A 13,134-nucleotide genomic window follows, 5' to 3' on the forward strand; every position below is an offset into this window, starting at 1 on the left:
CATGAGTTTGGGTGAACTCAGGGAGTTGGCGATGGACAGGGAGGGCTGGCGTGCTGCGTATTCATGGGGTCGCAAAGAGTCGGACATGACTGAGTGACTGAACTGAACTGAACACCATATTGGGCAAAGTATAAAAAATGACATTAAAATAAATAATAGGCAAGTTGCAAGCTAATCTGTTTTTTGCAATGTTGATGTGAACACATTTGGTTTAGACTGATTGAATTGTAAACATCATCATCTTTTTATTTTCTCAGTCTCAGCCTAGAATTCATGTTCTAGAATGTATTGTTCTTTTTTTATTGTTTTAAATCTTCCAAAAAAAAAAGCATATACACAAGAATGAATGGACAGCAGCCGTTTTCTGCTTTTATGCCATCAATTATTGAGCAGCTCTGCACCAGCATCAGTAAGATTCTCCCCATGCCTGCTGGTCTAGTCACATGTTCTGATTTGAGTCAGAAATAACGGAATCGTTCTGAGGATAAGAGGTGAACACGGAGACAAAAGAGAAAGTCTTACTTGGGCACGTGTGGAGAAGTGGCGCTCCATTTTTGGCAGGTGACCCCACTCTTTGTTTTGGCTGTGGTCCCTCTGTAGGTCTGCCCATTTCCGGTCTTGCACTCCAAAAGGTAGACTGCAAGGAAGCCCCAACAGTGGTCAAACCCTCTCACCACAACGACGAAAAATCGCGAGGAAGCCCTGCGCTGCTCGGTCATGTTGAGAGAAAGGACAGCGTTACCCACTATCTACAAAGACGGTCTGTGTAAGAGTTATTGCAGGCTTCCCTGGTGGCTCAGTGGTAAAGAAGCCGCCTCCCAGTGCAGGAGAGGTAGGTTCAATCCCTGGGGTTGGGAAGATCCCCAGAGAAAGAAATGGCAACCCTCTCCAGTATTCTTTCCTGGACAGTTCCCATGAACAGAGGAGCCTGGTGGGCTACAGTCCATGGGGTCGCAAAGACTCGGACACGACCTAGCAACTAAACAACAGCAACAAGGGATTATAGTTATGTGTGGGATTTATTCCTTTCTCCAGAGCTCCGGCCCTCCCGTGTGCCAGGCAGATGCTGCGTGCTGGAAGTGCTGGGGACGCTTGGAGTAGGAACCACACAGGTCATGCCCAAGTGGAGCTTACATCTCAGTGGAGTCTGGGGCCCCAAGGTAATCAAGGACACAGATTGTGAAATAGACAACCTCATGGCAACATGTGTAACAGAGAAAATAAATAGCATCGTGAGGGAGTGGATGGGAAGTGGGTGAGGGCTTCTTCGTGGAATGGGCAGACCCACAGAGGCTGAGAGAGATGCAAGCCATTTCTAGGCTCACGGTGGTATTTTAAGTGTGAAAAAAGTACCAAAGAGGGTAATACAGTTGTGGTCTACTCTCAACGTTTACAGAAGATGCCCTCAACCAGCCTCCATTTTAACAACTTGCTGGTTACCCAGTGGGCCCCATCCTGCCTTTAAAACATACTGCCAGGGGCCCCCCTGCAGCCCACATGTGGCAGGATGGGCATCTGTGGCTGGCAAGCCACTTTCAGGAGTGCTGGCCCACTCTGTTCCCACCAGTTGGGTTATACGCTTACCAAGAGTCTGTTGTTTTTATTTCCAAAACTTTGTATACAGCTCTATTTGATTACGGATGATCTAAACTGAGAAATGAAAGGGAGAGGGGAAGGAACTTTTTTTATAAACTAAGATAAATAGTTTCAAGTAGTTGAAAAAGTAGAGTAGTTCTTTAAATTGTTATCAAGGGGCTTTCCGGTGGCCGGGTGGTGAAGACTCCGTGCTCTCATCGCCAGGGAACATAGGGTCCTTCCCTCGTCTAGGAACTAAGATCCCCCATGCCACAGGGTGCAGCCAGAACAAATTGTTACCAAATCCACTGACAGCAGTCCATTCGTGTTGTTGATATGAGTTTGAGAGGAGGGGAATCATGAAAATATAAAGGAATTTTACAGTCAGATTGTTAATGGGTATCTCTAGACTTGCTCAAGTTCAAAGAGAAGGACTGATTATGGTAGATAACTCATAAGTGTGGTTTATACAAGAAATGCCCTAGATAACTTCTGTTGGTGGCTCCAGATTCAAAGAAAAAACGCCTCTGCTTTACATCCAAAGGTACCAGCATAAGCTTGTATTTTCAAATAAAATATAAAATATTTAAAGTATATTTGTATTATCTTTTATGATTCCCCACTCAATGTTTTTGAATAGAGGATACTTGTTTTACAATGTTGTGTTGGTTTCTACCATTCAACAATGTGAATCATCCATAAGCATGTTTATATATATATATATATATATATATATATATATATATATATATATATGTCTCCTCCCTCTTGAGTCTCCCTCCCAGCCCCCCAGCTCACCCCTCCGGGGAGCACTGAGTGGAGCTGCCTGTGTAATACAGCAGCTTCCCACGAGCCATCTATTTCACACATGATAGTGTTTCATGTGTAAAACAAATAGTGGGAAGCTGCTATATTTCACTGGGAGCTCAGTTCGGTGATCTTGGGCTTCCCAGGTGGCATTAGTAGTGAAGAACCCGCCTGACAATGCAGGAGACATAGAGATGCAGGTTTAACCCCTGAGTTCAGAAGATTCCCTGGAATAGGAAATGGCAACCCATTCCAATATTCTTGCCTGAAAATTCCATGGACAGAGGAGCCTGGTGGGCTACAGTCCATAGGATAGCAGACTCAGACACGACTGAAGCAGCTTAGCACTCAGTGTATACGTGTCAATGCTTTAAATTAATTGATCAATTTTCTGGGTAGAATACTTCTAACACACCTATAGTAACTACTGCTTTAAACTCAACACTCTGTATAAAGATTGCAGATATATCTTCATTGAGATATATGATGCCAGTTGATATGTTACACTTATCAAAAAAGGTAAACAAGGTATTCCAGAGGCCACGGGGTCAGGGGAGGGGATGCTCAAGCTGCAACTTGGGCAACGAGGAGCCGGAAGAACAGAGGAGGGTCAGGATGAGCAAGCCTGTGCTCCGCCTGCTGCAGGAGGCACAGAGATCAGCCCAGCACGCAAGGCAGGCCGAGTAACACAGCGCCCGGTAGCACCTGGTGAGTATTTGGACTTTCTTCTAAGGGCACTGAGGGTTCAAAGCAGGGCAGTTCTGGACCAGCCGCTGTGGTGACGAGGGCAGCTTTAGACCCAAGTGGTGGCAGTGGCCCTGGTGCCCAGTGGAGATGAAACTGATCTGACACTGACTGTTCCCAGAAACACCCTGGCAGGTAATTTTGCAGTGGGTCAATATTCCACAGTAAAGACACAAGCGCCCGAAAGCGACTGACTTTTGACTCTTTCCCTCTCTTTTGTTTGTCTGTACCCGCCACAGTTTGTATAACCTTTGGCTCCTTTCCGTCACCCTGAAAACAGGCAACTCTTCAACTAGCCAAACGAAGCCTAGAGGTCACCCCCTTGATCCTTCTGGTTAACCATTTACCAGAGGACATGTTTAAATGGTAGCATTTGCACACAGAATCCCACCAGCATTTTTTAAATGTCTGATAGACTGGGTAAGCCCATGTATCTCTTTATTCAGTAACTGCAAGAACTAATAATGTCCACAGATGAACTTCAGATTTAATCTGCACTTTAGACTCAAGAGTTAGAGCTCAACAGTGGACCCAAAGTGAAGTTAACATATGCACAGCACTTAAAGCTAAGATGAACCACCACGTAGATATAATCCTAACCTAAAAAACACCTCTCAAAATCTTAGAGTTTGGTGGGGAAACTCGAGAGAACGTTGCAAGTTGTTGTCAAGAATATGTGAAATAGGATGTTTCTTGTTGTCTTCAACACTTGTGAAGCAGAATATCTGCAGCAAAATAGTCCTGACACCCCACCAACAACAGAATAGGAAGTAGCGGTAAAGCATCATAAGTCACTTGAATCTTCGTACAGACTTAATGAACTTGTGCACGACTACGAAGACACACAATTTCTGAAGGAATCTAGGCCATCCGTGATCCTAAACAACGAAGGATCCAGAGATTTTAAGGAACTCTCGAAAATGAGCTGCAACTTCTGCATGTTTTCAGAGTTCTGCACCATTTCAGAGACTAGGGGAAACATGGGCCATGATGGAAAGAAAAGTAGAACTTGTAGAACTAAGGATACTGTCCCTATTCAAATGTTACTGCAGATTGAAAACACCTCGGTTTTGCTATTGCTCCAGGCTTCAGACCACAGACGGTGGTCCCTGAAGAAAAGAAAAAAAAACCAAGATCATAAGGAACTTGTGGACTCTTCTTAAAAATAAGAAGAAAATATTATTTAATATCTTTAAATAAGATATTATTTAAATATCTTAATATTTAAATCTTAAATATCTTAAATATTAAATATCTTAAAATATTAAAATAATCAGTTAAATATCTTAATATTTTAATATCTTATTTTCAGGGTCACAGAAGCAGAAGTGATTTTGTAAATCCAATCCCTGTGTTTTGAAATCAAGAGAAATGAAACCTAAAAGGTGAAATACTATATTCGGGTTGGCATTGTGGGTTAGTGGCCGAACCGTCTGACTCCAAGTTCATTTTCAGTGCGCCATAGCTCCTCCATTTGCTGGTCTGATAAATTACAGATAGTAACTGGGCTGGTGGGGAGGGAAGGGAGAGTGGAAGGAAAAGAAGAAAGAGAAAGAAGAAGGAGGAAGAAAACATGGTACATACTTCTCTTCTCATATAGAATGACATCCCTCATCCTAAAGACGGGGGTGTTCTTGCTGTTTTCGGCCATTACGACGCATTGTTGCTCTTTACTGTGGTACTGGAATGCCCTGCAGAAGAGAAACAGAAAGCACCATTCTAGTCCTCCCTGTAGAGGAATTTAAACACCACTCTTATTTCCTTTGTGTGAAGCAATTAATCGGAGAAGGCAATGGCACCCCACTCCAGTACTCTTGCCTGGAAAATCCCATGGACGGAGGAGCCTGGTGGGCTGCAGTCCATGGGGTCGCTAAGAGTCGGACGCGACTGAGCAACTTCACTTTCACTTTTCACTTTCATGCATTGGAGAAGGAAATGGCAACCCACTCCAGTGTTCGTGCCTGGAGAATCCAAGGACAGGGGAGCCTGGTAGGCTGCTGTCTATGGGGTCGCACAGAGTCGAACATGACTGAAGCGACTTAGCAGCAGCAGCAAAGCAATTAATAAGAAACTCTAAAGACAGCTTTCGATGAATCAAGGAGCTCAGAACTCACTTTCAGTTCAATCTGGCACCATAATGAAAGGGTACAGCAACATGGTAGATATTCTTTCTTTCTCTTCTACCTTTACCTTCTTCCCCTCCCCATTTTCTTTCTATTTTAACTGCTTTATTCTTTCTTCACCCATTGTTCTTAATGAAGCGCCAGAATATCTGCTTTGTGTGGGAAAGAAGCAAGTGAGCTTCTTTGAACTCGTCCCCGAGACGGTCCACATGGACACCTCTAACTTCCCCCTTGATGATGCCTCTGATTCTAGCCCTTCTCTCACGGCCCCCAGCCCTGCACTCATCCTGTGTGGATATTGAGCCCGCCATCAAAGCTGTCCGAGGCTTCCTTTCCAGCCCCATCTCCTACATGAACCTTTGCATCAGCTGACCCGGTCCCTGTCACAGGTGCCCAGCCAGGCTGCCCTCTGCCTAGAATCCTTCCCGCTTGGTCACTATTTACCAAGATTTCACCCTTCAAAGCCCAGCTCAGTTCCCCCCAACTCCACCCCAGGCCTTCCCTGGCTGTCTCAACTCTTGAGATTGTTCTTTCTTCTAAATCTTAATAGAGCACATACTGATTTTGTCAATATCTCAAATTGGCTGTATTTTTTTTTTTTTTACATTTTATCCAGTTTCTGTGACTATACCATAAATACAAAAGGGCAAGCACTGCTTTCGGGTCTACACAAAAATCTATCATATATACTGATTTTATATATCACATATAAAATTTATCAGATATATATATATATATATATATGTACACCAGATCACTGTATCTGTGTTTCAGGGCCCCTTAAGGTCTAGGACACTTCCAGTCACATGATCCTCAATAAATATTTACCAACAATGATGTGAAAAAGCTACAGCTCGTAACAATAGCTGCTGCTGTCAAGTGTTAAATAATTTCCTTTTGGGGCATTTTTCTAAAAGGGACACTAATTATCTTTCACAAGAAACTGTATGGTTTCAGATACAGGGACCAAATACAGATTCCAAACTCTAACCTCATGAAATTCCTATTAAATCCTATTTTCAGTGATAAATCCCTGAGCAAATATCTTGTGATCAACATAATGTGTCTCAATCAACAAGAGTTCTGTGTAGGTGCAGTTACCAGGGACATACCTGCAAACGAAGTCTGTCTCCTCCTCACACTTGGCTGCACAGTCCTCTACGCTTCTTCCCGCCAGGTTCTTCCTACTCAAACTAAGCAGGGAAGCCCCCTGGGTGTTTACATAGTCATCCAGGAGGTCTCCGAGACCTACAAAAGTAAAATTAAAATGGAGCAATTGATTAATGCATCGACACAGCTGATAATTATCATGAACTTGTAAAGTATTCACTTTGTGTCAACCAAGTAAAATTTGCTGCTCTGTTGGAAGCAAGTAGGTGGCTGTGAACACAAAGGACTAACCAGGAAAGCAGTCCCACGAACAGATGGTGCTATGTTACAAGGCTGACTGCATTGCTAAATTAGTAGATTAGAACTGCTTAACAATTTCCACATTACCACACTAATGGGTATGAAACCTTAAGTAAGAAAAAATTTGATGTGTTTGCCAGTAATTGCCTGTCATGATGGAGCACTAGGAGACCATCCTGGGGCAATTTTGATGCTGATTTGTCCATCCCTGGGTCTAAATAGAATCTCAGTTCAGTTCAGTCACTCAGTCGTGTTCGACTCTTTGCGACTCTATGGACTGCAGCGAGCCAGGCTTCCCTGTCCAACACCAACTCCCAGAGTTTACTCAGACTCACGTCCATTGAGTTGCTGATGCCATCCAACCATCTCATCCTCTGTCATCCCCTTTTCCTCCTGCCTTCAAGCTTTCCCAGCATGAGGGTCTGTTCAAATGAGTCAGTTCTTCTCATCAGGTGGCCAAAGTATTGGAGCTTCAGCTTCAACATCAGTCCTTCCAATGAATATTCAGGACTGATTTCCTTTAGGATGGATTGGTTCGATCTCCTTGCAGTCCAAGGGACTCTCAAGAGTCTTCTCCAACATCACTGTTCAAAAGCATCAATTCTTTGGCACTCAGCTTTCTTTATGGTCCACCTCTCACATCCATACATGACGACTGGAAAAACCATAGCTTTGACTAGACAGACCTTTTTTGGCAAAGTAATGTCTCTGTTTTTTAATATGCTGTCTAGGTTGGTCATAACTTTTTAAACAGAACCTAGAGGCCATTATTTGATTTCCCATAACACACATTTCTGTTCTGACAGTGTTGCTTAAACTAACATGACAGGCATTCTCTGAATGGTTCCACCACCAGATATAAAAACTTTGTTGAGCTGATGATGTTGAGAAGAAATAAGATCTGGACTAAATCTTGACCATAATACACGGTCATTTTTATACTGGGCTTAGCACAGTGACCCTTCACTATTTATTAAAAAAAGAAACCATTTTGGGCTCTTTGATCTGGCATTTCTGAGGGAACTGCAGCAAGAGTCTGGTACGAACAATGGTCTCGATTTTCTTCTGAGATAGAATCTGAGTCACAGAGTCTGTCTGAAGCTCACTCTGCCCCTGGCTACTGCAGAGGGTGGCCAGGGGGTGCCCAGCTGTGGCCCCACCACAGGGCTGCAAAGAGAACTCAGTGATCCAGGGCCAACATGGGCCCTGAGACAGCTGTGGCTCTGTTCCATGCCTCGAGGTGCTCCCCTCCACCCTTCGGAATGGAACACCAGCCATGCTCATAGCATGAGGGGCTAAAAAGAGGTTAATACACTGGAGACGGCAGTTTCCTAAAGTTTGCCTAAACGGGATTAGGCAACCTGGCAACCTTGACCACTTTAGGGGGCGGAGTGGAGACCAAAGCCCAAGGGAGTGGTTTGAAGAGTGACCAGAACAGGCGCTGGGAACGTCTTGGGAGGACAAGTCTTTTCAGAAGCCTGGCTGTGGAAGGAGCATCTCCTAGAGGCCATATGAAGTCTCAGGGATGTTTTAATACTTTTATTTTTAATGTTTTAATATTTTAATATTTTTATTTAAAATATCATTGATTTACAATGCTATGTTTGTTTCAGGTATACAGAAAAATGATTCAGTTGTACATACATATTCTTTTTTAGATTCTTTTCCATGATAAGTTACTGCAAGCTATTGAGTATTGTTCCCTGAGCCACAAAAGTAGGTTCCCATTTATCTATTTTATCCAACATAGGGGTTCCCTTGTGGCTCAGCTGGTAAAGAATCCGCCTGCAATGAGGGAGACCTGGGTTAGTATTCTGGCCTGGAAAATCCCATGGTATTATATCCCAACATATAACATATATTTTATATATGCTAATCCCTGACTCCTAATTTATACCTCCACCTGCTTTCTGCTTTGGTAACCAGAAGTTTGTTTTCTATGTCTCTGAGTCTATATCTGTTTTGCAAATCACTTCATCTGCATCATTTTTTGTAGATTATACGTATAGGTAATATCATATGATATCTGTCATTCTCTGTCTGACTTACTTCAATTAGTACAGATCATCTCTAGGTCCTCTGGGAAATTTTTTAAGATGAGACATTCAGGAGCGTGTTTGGATACTGATGAAAATGAGCCAGTAGGAAGGATCATTAAGGGCCATCCCTGACCACCATGGACACATGCTTTGCTCAGGGGTGATGCACTGTCCCAGACTGAGACATAGCCGTTCCCAGAGCCCACGTTCTCCCTGCCTCTGCTTTTCCTTCCTCAACCTAAGATTCTCCAAACTGGAAGGATGGATCCTTCCACCCTTGAATAGGAGTTGACTGATGTAGCTTAATACACCAAAAATCATTCAATACATGTATCAAGATTATAGAGAAATGCATATTTAGACCCACGCTGTCTTCATCCTGCATTTTTATCCCAATCGGAACTCTCCTTTCCAGAAACATTTGTGCTTTGGTAATTTCTATAGATCAGGGTATAACTTTTTTTTTCCTTTCTTTTTAAAAAATTAATTTATTTTAATTGGAAGATAATTACAGTATTGTGGTGGGTTTTTCCATACATCAGCATGAATCAGCCACAGGTACACATGTGTCCTCCCCCATCCTGAACCCCCCGCCCCCCTCCCTCCCCACCCTATCCCTCTGGCTTGTCCCAGAGCACCAGATTTGAGTGCCTTGCTTCATGTATCAAACTTGCACTGGTCATCTATTTTACATACAGGAATATACATGTTTCAATGCTGTTCTCTCAAATCATCCCACCCTTATAGGAAAGGGGGAAAAAAATCTCCTTTTACAGCTGTTCTCAGTGAGAGGCAGATAAGCAGTTTGCATTTCACAAACAGCCAAGTCTTTTCTTTCAAACACACAAGCATGGGGGCACATACATATACTACTGTGATTTAAAAAAAAAACCCACATTATTGATAAAGTATACTTGTTTTAATCACAATATACATCTACATTCAGTCTAGAATATAAAAATAATTTTCTTACTGAAAAGATTTCTCTAATATTTCTTGGTCAATAAATAAACTATTATAACCCACTGTCAAATGAGCTCTAGAATTAAAGAAAGAAAATATGGGGATTTTCAACCTTTCAACCTAGAAATAAAAAATTTATTCCTTTTGGGGATATTTCTTTGTGATATCAGCTCCTAAGGTAGGTCTCAGCAGGTATATGCTATGAAACAATAACATAATTAAAGGTAAATTAATTAAAGGATAATAAAAATGGAAAGTTTCTTGTTTTGATTTCATTTATACCCTGGCCTGCTCTACTTTCAAAGAACCCTTCAAAAGATCTAATTTCAGTCTTTATAGGACATATTTTATAGAGCTCTTGTGTTTGCTTTTTCAAAATATATTTATTTTTCATTGAAGGATAATTGCTTTACAATATTGTGTTGGTTTCTGCCATACATCAACATGAATCATCCCTTATGTTTATTTTTAAAGTTTCGGTTCAGGTCAGTCACTCAGCGATGTCCAACTCTTTGCGACCCCTTGGACAACAGCACACCAGGCCTCCCTGTCCATCACCAACTCCTGGAGCTTGCTCAAACTCATGTCCACAGAGTCGGTGATGCCATCCATTTTAAAGTTTGGGGTTAATAAAAATGTTCTAAAAGGAACCGTGATAGTTGCACAACTCTAAATGCGGAGACCCATTGGATCATATGCTTCGAATGTGTGAATTGTATAGTATGTGAATTCTATCTCAATAAAATTGTCAAAAAAAAAAAAGGAGCCTCAAAGACATGCTTGCTGCTGCTGCTAAGTCGCTTCAGTCGTGTCCGACTCTGTGCGACCCCATAAACGGCAGCCCACCAGGCTCCCCCGTCCCTGGGATTCTCCAGGCAAGAACACTGGAGTGGGTTGCCATTTCCTTCTCCACAAAGGCATGCTTAGAATATTTTAAAGAAGGTTTAAACAAAGTTGAAAAAGTGAGAACCATCGGATTCCTTCTCGGAAAACCCTGACTGAAGTCCCGGTTTCTTCACTTCCTGGCTTTGGGAGTTTGGTCAATAGGCAAATAATGTGCTTTACCTAACTACAGATTTCCTCATCTATAAAACGGGGATAAGTCTACTACAATACCCATTGGATCAGCTAAATAAGCTGTTGATGCTAAAGGACACACATGTGTATGGATGGATAAAAAGGTACCACTCTACCTCAGGCACTCAATAGCGATTTGTTGAATTACTGTATGCACATTGCCTGAATAAGCACTGCCTGTGGTTTCTCCAGCATAAGAAGCAAGCTGAAATGTAGGCAATAGGTCGACACAACCACACTGGTCAGATTGTGGTCAGAGATATTTCATTGTTCACGTTTGAAAGTCAGGAGAATATGAACCCTTAACAAAAATGGTGTAGCTTAACCAAACTGAGAACCAGGCAAAGAGACCAACAACTTCTGGAGCTGTTAGCACTCTGGGCTATTTTTTTCAACTAAAATAACCGTCACTTGGGCTCCATCTTTTATATTGAGAGCGTCATTCATTATTTTCTCTGTCTGCTTGTCTCCAGTATTCACATAAGGGAAACGAACCTTATTTCTTGAAGAATTCCTCCATCTTAGATGTTGAACTGGGAATCTGAGAATCAAAAGCTAAATTCGGCAAGTTGTCCTTAAAACTATGATGGCTTTATTTTTAACATATAGCTAGGAAAAAAAAATATTGATTCAAATGAAAAATAAATCTTTAAGCCTTACCTGATTTCAGAAATAAGAGAAGTAGGAACACCACCGCCTTATGTTCCATTTTGGGACTGGCCGGCAGCGTCCCGAGAACACTGTGTCCCAATCCCAAGATGTTATTGACTTACACGAGAGGAAACGCGCCCACAAACAAGATAATCACACAGAGTTAATAATTTTCCCAGAGGCCCACTGCCGCTGTGCTCTGAGGGTTCAAACATTACCTGGACGGGAGGATCTTACAAAATGTTGACAGCGGAGTCTGCAATAGATGCTGGGAAGTGGTGGAGACTGCCCACCCCCACCCGGCTGCCCCAGGCTGCTCTGCCTCCCTGCACAACGCAGCCCCCAGCCCATCTTTGCCACTTACTCTTCTTTCCTTCCCTCTTCCTTCTTTCGCTTTATTTTGGGTAAAACAAAAATTACGACAATAGCTTACATGTGCTGAGAACTTTCCTATGCCAGACCTCCCGCATAGTTTCATTCAAGCTTCAATACAGCAATACTGGGGCTTCCCTGGTGGCTCAGTGGTAGGGAGTTCACCTGTTACTGAGTTCAGGCTTGCTCTGCCAGCCGCACGACAGGCCAATGAATCAGAGAGATGAGGGGTTGAGCCAAGGAAGGACTTTAATCAGGGGGGCCTGGCTGACTGAGAAGATGGCAAGCTAGCACCTCAGAATAGCCGTCTTGTCAGGCCTGGTTGCCAGATCCATAAAAGATGGGTCCATAAATGATGGATCACCTCCAGAGAGGTGAGGAAGCAAGGTAGAAAGACTATTCAGTCCTTGCAAATGTCCCCTAGAATGGCAAGCCTCAAGCAGGAGAATGTGTTCATTTTACTTCCTTTGATTCAGTTCAGTCGCTCAGTCCTGTCTGACTCTTTGCGACCCCAAGGACTGCAGCACGCCAGGCTTCCCTGTCCATCAGCAACTCCCGGAGTCTGCTCAGACTCAAGTCCATGGAGTCAGTGATGCCATCCAAACATCTCATCCTCTGTGCAGTTCAGTTCATTCGCTCAGTCGTGTCTGACTCTTTGTGACCCCATGGACTGCAGCACGCCAGGCCTCCCTGTCCATCACCAACTCCTGGAGCTTGCTCAAACTCACGTCCATCGAGTCGGTGATGCCATCCAGCCATCTCATCCTCTCATCCCTTTCCTCTGTCTCTCAATTCCTTACAGTCCTTTGCAGGTGGGTGGCTCAGGTTATCTCCCTGAGGCAGGCCATTATGTATGCTTACAATAACAAAAAAGGTTACACACATTGGCAGGCATGTAACCAGAAAGGGTTAATTCCAAATTTACATTGGATCACAGAAGCAGATCCAATGTAAATTTGGAATTAACCCTTCCTGGTTACACGCCTGCCAATGCAGGAGACATGGGTTCGATCCCTGGTCCGGGAAGATCCCACACGCCACGGAGCAACTAAGCCCGTGTGCCACTACTGAGCCTGTGCTCCAGAGCCCGGGAGCTGTAACTACCGAAGTCCACGTGCCCTAGAGCCTGTGCTGCACACGAGAAGCCACGGCAACGAGACGCCCATGCACTGCCCCTGGAGAGTAGACCCCGCTTGCTGCAACTAGACAGAAACCTGCACAGCAACAGAGACCCGGCACAGCCAACAATAAACAAAAAAATTATATTAAAAACACAAGCGATATTACTATCATCCCCACTTAGGGCGACAGGCTGAGCAAGTTTAACTTTCCAAGGTCACTTGGCTCACAAGGGATGAAGCCAATGGACACAG

The 13,134-nt window shown here is 43.4% G+C and overlaps 1 protein-coding gene across 1 annotated transcript in view; it reads right to left on the reverse strand.

The window, feature by feature from the left end:
* Positions 1 to 11,530, reverse strand: part of PLG (plasminogen) — a 47,660-nt gene extending 36,130 nt beyond the window's left edge. The window contains exons 1-4 of the mRNA XM_086318595.1: positions 11,399 to 11,530; positions 6,362 to 6,497; positions 4,711 to 4,817; positions 523 to 637 (exon numbers count right to left, since the gene is read on the reverse strand). Of these exons, the coding sequence (XP_086174721.1) occupies positions 523 to 637; positions 4,711 to 4,817; positions 6,362 to 6,497; positions 11,399 to 11,447 (407 nt within the window). The 5' untranslated portion in view covers positions 11,448 to 11,530. The remainder of the gene's footprint in view (positions 1 to 522; positions 638 to 4,710; positions 4,818 to 6,361; positions 6,498 to 11,398) is intronic.
* Positions 11,531 to 13,134: the final 1,604 nt, after the last annotated feature.

This window comes from Bos grunniens, chromosome 9 (genome assembly GCF_055505025.1).
Source record: "Bos grunniens cultivar Pamir isolate PY7600 chromosome 9, Bosgru_T2T1.0, whole genome shotgun sequence".
Classification (NCBI taxonomy): domain Eukaryota; kingdom Metazoa; phylum Chordata; class Mammalia; order Artiodactyla; family Bovidae; genus Bos; species Bos grunniens.